General features: G+C 44.5%; 1 protein-coding gene across 2 annotated transcripts in view; it reads left to right on the top strand.

Annotated features, from left to right (window-relative positions):
* Window positions 1-15,000, top strand: part of camkmt (calmodulin-lysine N-methyltransferase) — a 140,168-nt gene that overhangs the window by 108,973 nt on the left and 16,195 nt on the right. For both annotated transcript variants that reach the window (XR_007196451.1, XM_048268908.1), the window contains exons 7-8: window positions 2,192-2,258; window positions 5,355-5,429. Coding sequence is in view for 1 of the 2 variants with exons in the window: in XM_048268908.1 (XP_048124865.1) it covers window positions 2,192-2,258; window positions 5,355-5,429 (142 nt within the window). In the remaining variant the exon portion in view is untranslated. The remainder of the gene's footprint in view (window positions 1-2,191; window positions 2,259-5,354; window positions 5,430-15,000) is intronic.

Genomic DNA, 15,000 nt, shown 5'->3' with positions numbered 1-15,000 from the left:
TCATTACTTACTTGGTTCACTTAATTCACTGACTTAATGCACAGCTCACCCCTTCAGTAGCGGCTTGAGGTCATGCTGATTTCTCTTTGGTCTTGTCCACTCAGCCAGCTGACACAAAGGGTTAGTGAACAGAGCCTTGGTCACTGAAGCATGTTGTGCTTAACAGACCGCATCACTCAATCAATAAGCCATCACTCGCTCATGGAAACAATCAGTCAATAAGTCCATCACTCGCTTATAGAAACAATCAGTCAAAAAGTCCATCGGTCATTTGCCATCTTTCTTCCTCACTGTCTGTCTACATTGCTTCTCCCTCTCTCTCTCTCTCTCTCTCTCTCCCTCTCTCTTTATCTCTCTCTCCCTCTCTCTTTCTCTCTCTCTCTCTCTCTCTCTCTCTCTCTCCTCTCTTTCTCTCTCTCTCCCTCTCTCTCTGTCTTTCTCTCTCTCTCTCTCTCCCTCTCTCTCTGTCTTTCTCTCTCTCTCTCCCCCTCTCTCTCTCTCTCTTTTCTCTCTCTCTCTCTCTCCCTCTCTCTCTCTCTCAATTTCAATTTCAATTTCAATGGAGCTTTATTGGCATTACTCAATGAAGCAGTGTTGCCAAAGCAAACATAGCAAATAACAAAACAACACAGATACAACATCTGTTTAAAAAGTACAAATAAAATAATAATAATAATAATAATAACAAAATGATAATAATTAAAAAGAGAAAATAATAAATGAAATGTATAATGATACAGTATTACTATATACTGTATATTTATCAATGTGCTATCATGGGTATTGGTTATTGATATAAAGCAAAGCATGTCACAATATGGGTCACTCACTTCCTCGATTTATGACATGTTAACAGGTACTGCGCAGCGAGTTTTACACAACTTACACAACAAGTATGGGAGCTTGTCTTCATTTTCTAATAGTTCAAACTGAGGTATAATTTGGCTGAATTGAAAGAAATATTGGTTCCTGACTGTGTTGAATTTACTGCATTCAGTGAGAAAGTGTTTTTCATCTTCTACTACTCCCTCACTGCACTGCAAACACAACCTTTCTTCCCTAGGAAGCCAGGTTTGCCTGTGTCTTTCCATTTCTAAGGCTCTCTCTCTCTCTCTCTCCCTCTCTCTGTCTTTCTCTCTCTCTCTCTCTCTCTCTCTCTCTCTCTCTCTCTCTCTCGCTCTCCCTCTCTCTCTCTCCTCATTTTACTTTCAGCCATTAAAAAAAAATAAAATCTAAGTTGATGTATTTTTATAACTTTAAACTATAATACAATGCCAAAGGCTATTTTTCTGTAATAATTACAATACCATGATATAACAAAATAATGTCACTTCTGTGTCACTATGTAGTGAGGTGTATTGGTACTATCTGCCAAAGAAAAATATTCAGTAGAAGTCGCTCTTTTTTTACTCACACACTCTCGAATTTTCTCTCTATCTCTGTTACACACACACACACACACACACACACACACACACACACAGGCACACGCACGCTCGCAGACCTTTTGAACGTCTGTACCAAGGCCTCTGCGCCCTTAACCAGGTTTGCATTGAGCCGTCTCACACCCGGCGTGTCTGGCCTGCCTGCACTTTAAACCTGCTTAATTATACTCTAGTCCTCACTCCGTCACATCGGCCAGAGCCACAGCCATTACATGCTAATGGCCAGCCTCTCTCATTGTGGGCCGTGGCCCTGTGTATGTATGAGTGTGTGTGTAGGATGTGTGTGTGTGTAGGGGGTGGTGAGCGCTAGCGGCCCTTTGGCTTGGCCTTAAACCAGATTAATTGTACACGGCTGGGGTTGACAGCCAGGGCCAATTGGAGGGATGACTTAAGAGTTTGTGTGCGGTTTGCTGTTGTAGTGGCTTGTGTCCTGTTGTGCTGTTTGTGGTTCTATTGGAAACCATGAGATCTCAGGCCACAGTGGGACACAGAGTGCATTTGTGTGTGTGTGTGTGTGTGTGTGTGTGTGTGTGGGGGTTAAAATTGCTGTATGACACAGCTGATGCTGTATTGCTGTATGATACTGCTTCTACTATTTACTCCTGTGACTAGGTGTGTGTGTGTATGTGTGTGTGCAAGCCTATGTCTGCGTTTGGCAATCATTTTTTATGTGGAGTGTTTCTGTTTGTCCGAGTATGTGTGTGTGTATTGTTCTGGTCATTGTCCTTAACCCCCTCCCTCATCAGACGTGCGCGGCGTGATTGAGAGGAACCGACAAGCTGGACTCTTCACCTGCGCTGACGTCTCCAGCCGGTAAGACCAGCGTGCCGCTCTGCTCCGCATTCCGGTTGACCTTTCACCTTTCCCGCCCGCCAGGGCGCCGCTGCAGGGGATTGTGGGAGAAAAACGACGTTCCCTCTGGAGCAGAAAACTCCGGGTGTCTTTGAGGACATTCCATTCGGCTGACGGGAGCGGTGACAAGTCAGATCGCCGTGGCGATGCGTCTGCATTAGGCTCGTCCATTAACTGCTGTAATCTCTGTTTGCTGGGTCACAAGGCTGCTTTTGGGGAATGTGTGTGTGTGTGAGAGAGAGAGAGGCGTCAAACCCAAATCCTCTTCATCGGTGCATTATGCTTTGCATCTTTTTAAGACGAAGGAAGAATACTGATCAAAGCCTTGTTGTGGCTCAAACAGCCTAATCAGAAACTATAGTGCAGACAACCAAATGAAACACTATGAACAACAGTTAGTTCTGGAACATAACTCAATGTCTAAAACATCTATTTTGATTCTTTTTCTTGCTGTTTTGACCAACTATTTAAAAATATGCTTTTGCAGTGAGAGTGGGGTTGGTCATGGATATTCCACGGGTGTTGACCGATTAAGTAACCCCACGGGCCAGAGGCCCGGCGGCGCGAAGCAACAACAACCCGTGGAAATATCCATGACCAATCCGATCCGCGAAGTGCTATATTGCTTCTAACAATTCTACCACAAACTAAATCATCTGAAAACACCCCAATATTGTTTAAAAATGTTAATTTTCGACATCGTTCTTACGCATCAAAAATAGTTCCCTTTTCAATAGACAAGAGTCTTTGGTTGCTAGGTAACCAACATTCCAGATCCTAAATTAAATTGGTTTCACGTGTCTTCTTGAAGAAAATGTGAAAGTCGGGCTGAAATCACATTTATATCTAGGTTTGCTGCATGCATGTTACATGGTCACTGGGCCATGTCATGTAAGGGACATGGTACTGCAAAAAAATGGAAACAAAGCCTACATTGCAGAACCACTCAACTTTATGAATTTATGGTGAATAAATGTTACACTACTGTGCACAGCCTGATGTGGCGATGCTAGCAGCGTTAGCAGCGGTTAGCTAACTATGCTAGCGTTAGTTATCTACGTCTCCTCCAAGTGACAATCATATTATACACAATGCTGGCAATGCTGAGAACAATTAGCATCCTCGTTTATCTTACTTACATTAAGTTGACTGTGTGGCTTAATCCACAGCTGTGGTGAAGCACTGTTTCGTTATGGTTTGCTAAGGAGTAACCCATTGCTTAAAATAGTGGAGAGCTGGGATGAGAACATTGTGTCAAATCTTCGCATTGTATCGTGGAGTGATTTCGTTTGCGTGCGTGCGTGCGTGCGTGCGTGCGTGCGTGTGTCTGATGTTTAGGAGTTTTTTAGGGTACCCAGGAATACAGTGCCCTCTGACCCTTGTGGGGCATATTGAGGCTTATCAGTGTGTGTGCAGGCAAGGCGACAGGTTTGATTGAAAGGTCTCATTCAAAAGACACACACACATATGTCAAACACATTTCCATATCCACATATTCACACACACCTACACACACACACCGAGAGAGAGAGAGAGGCAGAGAGAGATGCCTATAATTACCCTGCTTAGACACACATACACATAGGCAGACACACACAACACACACACACAACACACACACACACACACACACACACACACACACTCCTACCTACACTCTCCCAGCTACCCTCACCTGACACTCATCCAAAACTAACTAACCCTCTGATCTAAAGATAGATGCATGGGACAGGGAGATGGGGAGTTACCTTTGAAAAGTCATTTAGCTTTAACGATCTAAATAGCATCTCCACACACACACACACACACACACACACACACCACCCGCCCCCACCTCATCCCTTCATGCATTTACACACTCATGCCCCCCTCCTCCTCCTCCTCCTCTCTTTTTGTCTATTTACCCTGGGCTGATGAAGGGAAAGAGGTAAATGTATAATTAGGCTTGCATTACTCTGATTGTTTTCTTTGCAGATTAAGCCCCCTGTCAGAACACACGGTTTGAGAGGGGTTGAGGTCATGTGCAATTGGATGTGTGTGTGTGTGTGTGTGTGTGTGTGTGTGTGTGTGTGTGTGAGAGGGTTGGGGTGGGGGGGCCCTCGCTTTCTCAAGTCAGCGGATAATAGCCTGTAAGTCCCCTGCTGTGCACTAAGATTGTATTTCCACAAGACATAATTTTTGTTTACCGAGTGTTAATAATGGCTAATTAATAATCTGATGCGGTGGCCTGGAATCCATTTCCCAGCTCTTAAGACAAGGAGGAGAACGAGAGAGAGAGAGAGAAAGAAAAGGAGAGAGAGAGAGAGGGAAAGAGAGAGATGAAGAAATATACAAAAAATATACAATAAGAGATGTGAGCTGGAATAGAATGAAGAGAGAGAGAGAGAGAGAGAGAGAATGTGTAAATCATCAACAAGATCTGAGTTTGGACGTAGCATCAGCAGGTAGAAGGGTTGATTTTGGAAAGAGGGATGAGAGAGAGAGGGATGAGAGAGGGAGGGATGAGAGAGAGAGGGATGAGAGAGAGTGATGAGAGGGGGTGGAGGTGTATGGAATGAGATGGGGGGGCCTCCTGTGGTGACGTTGGGGAGAGTCTTCAGCCGCCAACAATTACCGAACATTTAGCCGAGGAAGCGGTGGATGTGGCGATGAATGTGTCGCCGTGGCGATTGGCCCGCTGAGAGCGCCCAGCGGGTACTGGGACGTTCCGTCTGAATCGCCACCGACCTGCTCATTTAGTCACCGGCCCCGAGCGCTGCTAAGCCACCGAGCTGACCGGGGCACTGACCACCGCTTAATCAGACTTTCAGTCACCTCAAGTGCATACACACACATACACATACACACACACACACACACACACACACACACATAGACAGACGAATAATCACACACACACACACTGCTGGTCAGAGGCAGGTAGCCTGTTTCAGACACACATTAATATTATTAGTTTGTATTTCTTAAAGAATGTGTGAATGTGAAGATGCAGGCTCACACACACACACACACACACACACACACACACACGTCTCTAACAGAGTGTTTTCCTTGCAGGGTGGTTCGGTGGGACAGTGAGAGTGATGTGTCTGCACTTGAGAGCTGCTTCGACGTGGTGATGTGCGCCGACTGGTAAGCGTCACTCTCACCTTTGACCTTTCAACTCTACAGCCCCCCCACCACCACCCCTTCCCCTGTCAAACCCGCCAGTCATGTCCGCAGCCAGTGTAAGAGAAGTGGGGCGTCACAGTGTTACTGTTCCCCCCCAGCACACAGGGCGGTGATCAGATGGTTCCTGTCTGCTGGACCCTGCTGGCAGCATTACTTCTCCTCCGCTGACTCCTCCGACAGGCTTCTCCCCTCCCTTCTTTTTTTTTCTTTTCTTTTTTTCTGTCCTTCACCCCCTTTCCTCCTCTCTCTCTCTTTTTTCCCAGAAATTGCCTCTTTTTCATGCTTGGTGTCCCAGCAAATGGATGACTTAGGCAAATTGCAAATAATTACGCCTGGGCGCAGAAAGACAGTCACTGAGTGAGAGGGAGAGAAGAAAAGGGGGGTGAAGGGATGGGGGGAGAGAGAGAGAGAGAGAGAGAGAGGGGGGTTAGAGAGAGAGGTAGAATCCCATAAAGTGACAGCAAACATGCAGTTGAAACAGGAGAGACATACATGTAGAATCATGTAGACGTCCTATAGCAGTGTTACAGAGAGAGAGAGAGAGAGAGAAGGAGAGAGGTAAACATGGACGTCCTATAGCAGAGTGAGTATAACAGAGAGAGAGAGAGGTAAACATGGACGTCCTACAGCAGAGTAAGTGTAACAGAGAGAGAGAGGTAAACATTGATGTCCTACAGCAGGGGTATTCAACGTCATTACCAAGTGGGCCAGACAGAAAAAGCACTGGGTCTTGCGGGCCACTCAAAATATGGCGTTGCTAAAAATACTCTATTGTGGCTATTAAAGACAGGTGTTCATGAGTATCCAGCTACATTTAATAAGGTAATTTAAAGATATTCACAAACACTATGTGTGGGGCAGTCGTGGCCTACTGGTTAGGGCTTCAGGCTTGGAACCGAAGGGTTGCCAGTTCGATCCCCGACCAGTAGGAACGGCTGAAGTGCCCTTGAGCAAGGCACCTAACCCCTCACTGCTCCCCGAGTGCCGCTGTAGCAGGCAGCTCACTGCGCCGGGGTTAGTGTGTGCTTCACCTCACTGTGTGTTCACTGTGTGTTCACTAATTCACGGATGGGATAAATGCAGAGACCAAATTCCTTGTGTACGCAAGTATAGTTGGCCTATAAACCTGATTTACATTTACATTTACATTAATATTCCGAGATGTATCAATAGGCTCTCAAAACAATTCCAAAGAGACATAAGGTGCTTATAGAGCAAGTTTAGATTATTTGTCAAAAAACCAGGATTTTATTTTTAAAGAAACTAGTGAAAGAGTACCCTGACAAACAATAAGCAACATTTTAATGCCTCAATCAGGTGATATAACTATCATAATCATTTGCCAGGCTACGGTGGGATGTTATCATAGCTCTCTCTTGTTCGTGCAGAAGTAAGAGTGCTAGGCTACTTTAGCCTGCTCCTTTGATTTGTAGTGCCACTTGACATTACATTCCTTCATGACCGAAATGCATTCATTGCAGCGTAAACACTTTGGTTTATTATGTGCTGTTGACGGCAATGTAAACAAATACTTGTCAGTCCATTTCGACTGGAACTGCCTATTTTAATAATCAATTTTGCATTTATTTTTTGACAGAGACATGGTTAACGTTAGGTTACTGCTGCTAACGTGGAAATTCCTTTATAGGTTGTATAAAAGATAGAAGCTTTATTTGTTATTACATAAAATACAGAGTATCAACACAACGAAATTCAAGTAACATCTGACAGTCTAGTGTGACAGGTGTCAGCCACGTGACATCTTTTACTTTTGCAGCCAATCACTGCTGTCGTTTTATTTTCTTGATTATGGCAGTCATGAAAGCCAGATTTGAAGGCAGTTTGCGGGCAGGCCGCAGGGTAAAATCCACCAGTTGAATAGCCCTGTCCTATAGGCTGTGTGTTCCAGAGAGAGAGAGGTAAACGATCTGCCCTTTCCCTTGAGCAACGCTCCTGTTGTCCACCTCTCCAGCACCTCTTTCCTTTTTGTTTTTCGTACCTGTGTCCGTGTGTGGAGACGGGGATCCGTTAACCCGGGAAAATTGGAAATGAAGAAAAAAGTAATATAATGGAAAGACGCAAATTTCGAAGAAGAAAACTCTCTCAAAATCCGTTTTTACGCTCACATGTGGGGGTTTGTCGGAAGTGTTGCAGCAGCACTATTTCACAAAGTTTTCACATTCAGGTGAATCAGAGTCACATAACCCTAACACATTCAAAAAGGTGCAGCATTGTGGTCGGTCTAATGAAGAGACAGAATTAGTCACATTTTTGTGGAAAGAGGGTCATGAGAAAATACAACTCTTTCTCATTCGCAAGTGTGTTTATTCAACTCTTTGAAAATAGTGGTTAAGTTTGGGGCAAAGATGTAATGGAAACCCAGAGTATGATAGTAGTGGGAGCTCCAAATAAATAAATATGCATGCGAGTGTTAGGTGGAATACAGTTGTGTGTGTGTGCATTTGTAATTGTGTCTGTGTGTGTGTGTGCGCATGTGTGTGTGTGCGTATGTGTATGTGTATGTGTGTGTGTGTGTGTGTGTGTGTGTGTGTGTGTGTGTGGTATGTGGTACGTGGCTGCCATGTTCCCTGTGTGTATGCTGAGGAGCATGGCGCGTGGAGGGTGACATTATTCTAATGGCAGGGAAATGGCAGGTAATGTGCAGGTGAGGAGAGCAACTATACGCCAGGAGTGCCCGTAATAGGGGGTACTTTATGCCTCTCTGAGTGAGGCAGTCCATCCGGTTGTATGTGTGTGTGTGTGTGTGTGTGTGTGTGTGTGTGTGTGCCTGTGTGTGAGACAGAATAAAAAACAGAGAGAGATTACCGTGTATCAGTATATCTGTCTTTATGAGTGTATTTACGTGTGTATTTGTTCATGACTGTGTGTGACACTTGCCAATTTGTGCATGGGTGAGTGTATTGTGAGTGTGTGAGTGTATGTGTGTGTGGAGAGAGGAGGGACCCACGAAGGCGGTCGGCCGTTCCCCGTCGGCCTGCACCCGTGAATTCGCCCGGTCGCCAGGGGAGCGATCGTTCGGCGATTAACGCGATCGCCGTGGTGACGATCACCTGCTAAAAGGTCAACAGCTACACTTCTGCTGGCTTTAATTATAGTCTTTCAGACAAATGGCCAAGCGCAGAGAACCAGAGAGAGAGAGGGAGAGAGATGGAGAGATGGAGAGAGAGAAAGAAAGGGAGAAAGAGAGAGATAGAGAGGGAGAGAGAGACAGATGGAGAAAGAGAGAGAGCGGGAGAGAGGGAGAAAGAAAGAGGGAGAGAGAGATGGAGGAAAAAAAAGAGAGAGAGAAAGAGAGAGATAGAGAGGGAGAGAGAAAGAGAGAGAGCGGGAGAGAGGGAGAAAGAAAGAGGGAGAGAGAGAGAAAGAGAGAGAGATGGAGGAAAAAAAAGAGAGAGAGAAAGAGAGAGATAGAGAGGGAGAGAGAAAGAGAGAGACGGAGGGAGGGAGAGTGAGTGAAAGAGAGAGAGAGAGATGTGAGAAAGGGAGTGAGGGATGAATGGAGTTAGCAAAGCATTATTATCTTTCAGAAAGTTCATAGAAAGACACACTCACACCAGGGGGTTGGGAGAGAAAGAGAAACCGAGAGAGAGAAAAGAGAGAGAGGGGGGAGGGAGGGAGAGAGAGAGGGAGGGAGAGAGAGAGAGAGGAGGGAGGGAGGGAGAGAGAGGTTAAGGTATCTGGAGAAGGTGTGCAGAAGACACATCAGAGAGACACATCAGGACAAAGAAGAGAGCACGGTGTGGATATCTAATTCAAATACAAAGCTGTAAGGACTCTTAGACTAACATTCACTCACTCACTCACACACATATTTTGTCATATACTGTATTCTATTTATTGACTCCACTGACCTTCAGTGCATATTCAGAGACATAGAGGCCCTCAAACACACACACACACACACACACACACACATTCATGCAAACACACATGTACACACACCCTTACACACATAATGTATGGACACACACAAAACCACATGCACACACTCACACACACACACACACACACACACACACACACTCACATGTACACATGCAAACAATGAGCTCTTCAAACTCCTTCAGACACATAGATACTCAAACACATACACAGTCACACACACGTGCATGCACGTGCCCACAAACTTGCATACACATATACAGACATACACACAGACAGATAGACAGACAGACAGATACTCACACACAAACAAACTCTCCCAGACAGACAGACACACACAGACAAACACACACGCACACAGTGGGAAAGCTTTGTGGTTGCTGGCAGGTCTGTGTGATGAGCTGGGATTCCAGTGGACTGATGATAGCAGGAGGGTGTCTTTGTGTGTGTGTGAGTGTGTGTGTGTGTGTGTGTGTGCGGTGTGTGTGCGTGCGTGTGTGTGTGTATGTGTGTGTGGACTGATGATGGCAGGAGGGTGTCTTTGTGTGTGTGTGTGTGTGTGTGTGTGTGTGTGTGGACTGATGATGGCAGGAGGGTGTCTTCGTGTGTGTGTGTTTGTGTGTGTGTGTGTGTGTGGACTGATGATGGCAGGAGGGTGTCTTTGTGTGTGTGTGTGTGTGTGTGTGTGGACCGATGATGGCAGGAGGGTGTCTTCTTGGCCAGGCGCACGCTTGGCATCGCCAGCGTCCTCTAAGCTGCGTGTGTGTGGGCACCAAGATAAAGCCCTTTTGTGTGTTTACGCCTGTTCTGTTTCCTGTGTGTGTGTGTGTGTGTGTGTGTGTGTGTGTGTGTGTGTGTGTGTGTGTGTGTGTGTGTGCACATACACTCCCTCACCACCCCTCTCTAAGCTGCCGAAATCTCACGTCTTAATTTTGTTGTGTTTTTTTAATGGATTTTTGTTAAAGTTTCCCCTTCTCCTTTTATTCTGTTGAAGAGTAGGCCAGGGGTGTGTGTGTGTGTGTGTGTGTGTGTGTGTGTGTGTGTGTGTGTGTGAGTGTGTCTGTGTGTGTTATCTGTCCATGTGGGAGGTGTGAGCAGAGGATATGGAAGGCAGGAGTGATGCTGAGGTGGTGTGTGTGTGTGTGTGTGTGTGTGTGTGTGTGTGTGTGTGTGCTGATGTGTGCTTGTGAGGGCTCATTTATCTAAAATCCTTTCATTTCACAAAAAGCATTACATGAGCAACAGCAGAAGAATTAGTGGCACCAAATAAGTTAAAAAACACACTGTGATGCACCCAGGGGGAGGTGTGTGTGTGTGTGTGTGTGTGTGTGTGTGTGTGTGTGTGTGTTTGTGTCTGTATGTCTGTATGTCTGTGTGTGTGTGTGTGTGTGTGTGTGTGTGTGTGAAGACACCACATACACACACACACACTCTTAGGGTTTTGCTCTCTAATCGTCTGTAGTATCTGATGATCCTAAGCAGCTAAATAACACCATATGATTTTACCGTCCGGAGCAATTTGGTAAATGCCCATCTCTGCTCTGACTAGTGACGCAACCCTACACACACACACACACACACACATATTCACACACTCACTCAAACTTTCTCACATGCCTCATTAAAACATTAAAACATTAAACATTACAACACCAAACATTAAAGAGGGCATACACATATGTACTGTACTGTATGTGTTGTGTAACTATAAAAATGGTCTCTTCTACACACACACACACATTCCCATGTCTGATTACCTGGGCATAAACATGTGCATCCAGAGGGATTAATAAGAGAGAACAGGTTGTACTTTGTTTAGAGGCAACACCATCTCTCTCCTGTCTGTCTCTCTCTCTCTCTCTCTCTCTCTCTCTCTCTCTTCTCTCTCTCTGTCTACCTCTCTCTCTTTCTCTCTCTCATCCCTCCCTCTCTCTGGTGGTGAGGAGAGTCAGACGGGTATCTGCTCCTCTGATGTACTTTTCCACTGGCTAAAGATAGAGCTTTAAAAGCCCTGTATATGTTTAAGCAGATCACAACAAAAGGTGTGTGTGTGTATGTATGTGTGTTTAAGCTCTAGTTTGCTCTTTCAATCTCACTTTGAAGAGGACTTTTCACCCTGGACAAATAAAGGCACAATAATACCAAAAATTCATCCAAACTCATACACACAGACATGTGTACATTATTCAGTGATAGTATTAAAATTAGTAAAATGTGGGAAATTATTGTGCATGCATTTAATTTCATGCATGAGACATAAGTCAGAGTTATGTCTAGTCTTACAAAAAAAATAAGTACTATTTAGGTATGTGTATCAGGTGTGTGTGTGTGGGGTTGTGGGGTCAAAGGTCACTCCTGGGTTTAGTGGACGGAATTGTGGCATGATTGGCAGCTTAGTTAACAGGAAGTCAAGGAGGAAGTGACAACATATCACAGGGGTCAGGAACCAGCCAACCTACTCCCTGTGTCAGGGTCAAGGCCAACACCCTGTGTGTGTGTGTGTGTGTGTGTGTGTGTGTGTGTGTGTGTGTGTGTGTGTGTGTGTGTGTGTGAGTGTGTGTGTGTGTGTGTGTGTGTGTGTGTGTGTGTGTGTGTGTGTCTTGGTAAGGTGCATGAGTGTGTGTGTGTGCATGAGTGTGGTCATGGTAGGTGTCTTGTGTGTATGTGGATGGCCGAGTGTGTGTGTGCATGAGTGTGTGTGTGTGTGCATACAGTACAGTATTCATATAGACATCTCTCTTTCTCTCTCCCTCCAATCACTCTCTCAATTATTAACAGCACAGTTATTATTGCATCAGTGCACATGTCACTAGTCAATGGCTATATTTCCTATTTCCATATATGATATATGCCATATATGCACATGAGTGGGTGTGTTTTCGTATAATGATTACATATGAATGTGTGTGTTTTCATATATAATGATTACAGTACATAGGAATGTGTGTGTTTTCATATATAATGATACACAGGAATGTGTGTGTTTTCATATATAATGATTACATATGAATGTGTGTGTTTTTATATATAATGATTATATATGAATGTGTGTGTTTCATATATAATGATTACATATGAATGTGTGTGTTTTCATATATAATGATTACATATGAATGTGTGTGTTTCATATATAATAAATAGATAGATAGATAGATAGATAGATAGATAGATAGATAGATAGATAGATAGATGATAGATAGATAGATAGATAGATACTTTATTGATCCCCAAGGGGAAATTCAAGGTCTCAGTAGCATACAGACATCACACACAACATGCACTTACAGCAGAAATGGTAAACATAAGTATAAGTATAAACATATAACTAAACTCCACTGTACAATAAAGACAGTAGAAGATAAGTAAACTAACAAAACTAAATACTAAATATACTATATAAATTAAATAAAAAAATCCACAATGTGATTGATGATTACATATGAATGTGTGTTTTTTATATATAATGATTACATATGAATGTGTTTGTTTTCATATATAATGATTACATATGAATGTGTCTGTTTTCATATATAATGATTACACATGAATGTGTGTTTTCATATATAATGATTACATATGAATGTGTCTGTTTTCATATGTAATGATTACACGTGAATGTGTGTTTTCATATATAATGATTACAGATGAATGTGTGTGTTTTCATATATAATGATTACAGATGAGTGGGTGTGTTCACACGGGTCACCTTGTGCCCTACTGGTCCATTGTTCCTTCATGACCCCGTCCATCCCTAAATCAGGCTGCTTACCAAAGGGGGAAACTGGCCAGGGGTCAAAGGTCACGACCTTCTGACCCCGCTGGGGTTTTCGGAAACGGTCCTTTCTAACTTTATCACCCTGAGAGAGAGGCTCTGTTTGTTTGACATGGGATTGACATGACTCAGGGGAAGTGGGAGCTGTCATGCATACACACACACACACACACACACACACACACACACTCTCATACACACACACTCTCATACACATACACACACTCTCTCTCTCTCTCTCACACACACACACACACTCACACACACACTCTCTATCTCTCTCTCTCTCACACACACACACACACATCTTGGCCTTAGACAGCACATTTTTCATTTATGCACACCTACATAGGCACAAACATCTCACTATCATACTCACACAGACACACTCTTTGTCTCTCACACACACACACACACAGGTCTAACCCTCTGTCGGGAGGTGCCACAGTGCTTCCCTGCCCCATGGATGAGGTCACAGGAGGGTTCCTGTGGTTAGGGGCACCAGGAAGGCCAGACATGCCAAGAGTTCAAGTATGGGACAAGGGGCGTTGGAAGTGTGTGGGTGCGCACGCACACGTTTTGTGTGTGTGTGTGTGTGTGTGCGCGTGTGCATGTGTGTGTGTGTGTGTGAGAAACAGAGAGAGAGAGATAGATATTGTGTGACTGTGTATGTGTGAAAATGTCTGTGTTCCAAGTGTTAACATGAGGGCATGAGTTAGTGTTGTATATTTCAGTGTTAACATGAGGGCATGAGTTAGTGTTGTATATTTCAGTGTTAACATGAGGGCATGAGTTAGTATTGTAGTTAGTATTTCATCTGGATGTCACTCACATTTCATCAGGGTTGTCTTTGGCTTTTATCCTAAGTGATTTACACTGCAGTGGTATAGATGTACATTGTCATTAGGTGTGTGTGTGTGTGTGTGTGTGTGCGCGTGTGTGTGTCTTATGGACTTATGGACATCTCTTATGTCCACCCCACACCGATGTACCCCCCCCCTCCTTTCTATGTATTTGTTTTGTTTGTTTGTTTTTTGTCTTGTGGTCTTATGTTATTGTGTGTTATGTTGTATGTAACGATAGCTTTGGCAACGCTGTTCCCATACAGTCATGCTAATAAAGCAACTTGAATTTGAATTTGAGAGCGAGAGAGAGAGTACATGTGTGTGTGTGTGTGTGTGTGTGTGTGTGTGTGTGTGTGTCTACTTGTAGAACTGTGTTAAGGGACACTATGCCAGACACATCCCAGTGAGATGCCCTCTTACACTGCCAGTGCCACCCTCTGCACCAAGGGGCATGCCATCGCGATGCCGTGCTGTCGCCATGGCGCTGCGGGCAGGCAGATTACAGTCTGTGAGGTCAGGGGCTAACATGGTTGTGACGTTCTGCAACGTTCCGCAGGATTGTGCGACGTCAGGAACATGGGAGCTTTGGATTGGGGCTGGGCGGTGCTCCCATTGTTGCATTTAGCTAAATTACTTGTGAACTCATTTGAGATGATATTGGAGCGCCAACGAGGCCATTTCTCATTGGAGTGACAGAAACGGCAATTGGGGGCGGCTGGGCGAGGTGTGTGTGTGTGTGTGTGTGTGTGTGTGGATGGATGGACGTCTGACTGATGCTATGCTCAGCATGTGTAAGTGCTTTCACCATGTGTGAGATCTTCTCTTTCTGTGTGTGTGTGTGTGTGTGAGAGAGAGAGAGAGAGAGAGATAGTGATCATGCAGAGCAATGAGGCATGTGTGTGAGGGAGTGTGTGAACACTTCTCATATTTTCCTCAAACGCTGCTTCTGTTACCATTCTCCTCCAGAGAGGGTTTACACATGATCACCCATCCACTCATGCTCACACACACA

This window comes from Alosa alosa, chromosome 18 (genome assembly GCF_017589495.1).
Source record: "Alosa alosa isolate M-15738 ecotype Scorff River chromosome 18, AALO_Geno_1.1, whole genome shotgun sequence".
Classification (NCBI taxonomy): domain Eukaryota; kingdom Metazoa; phylum Chordata; class Actinopteri; order Clupeiformes; family Clupeidae; genus Alosa; species Alosa alosa.
Note: the sequence above shows the minus strand (reverse complement) of the source record. Positions and strands in the feature narration are given on the sequence as shown.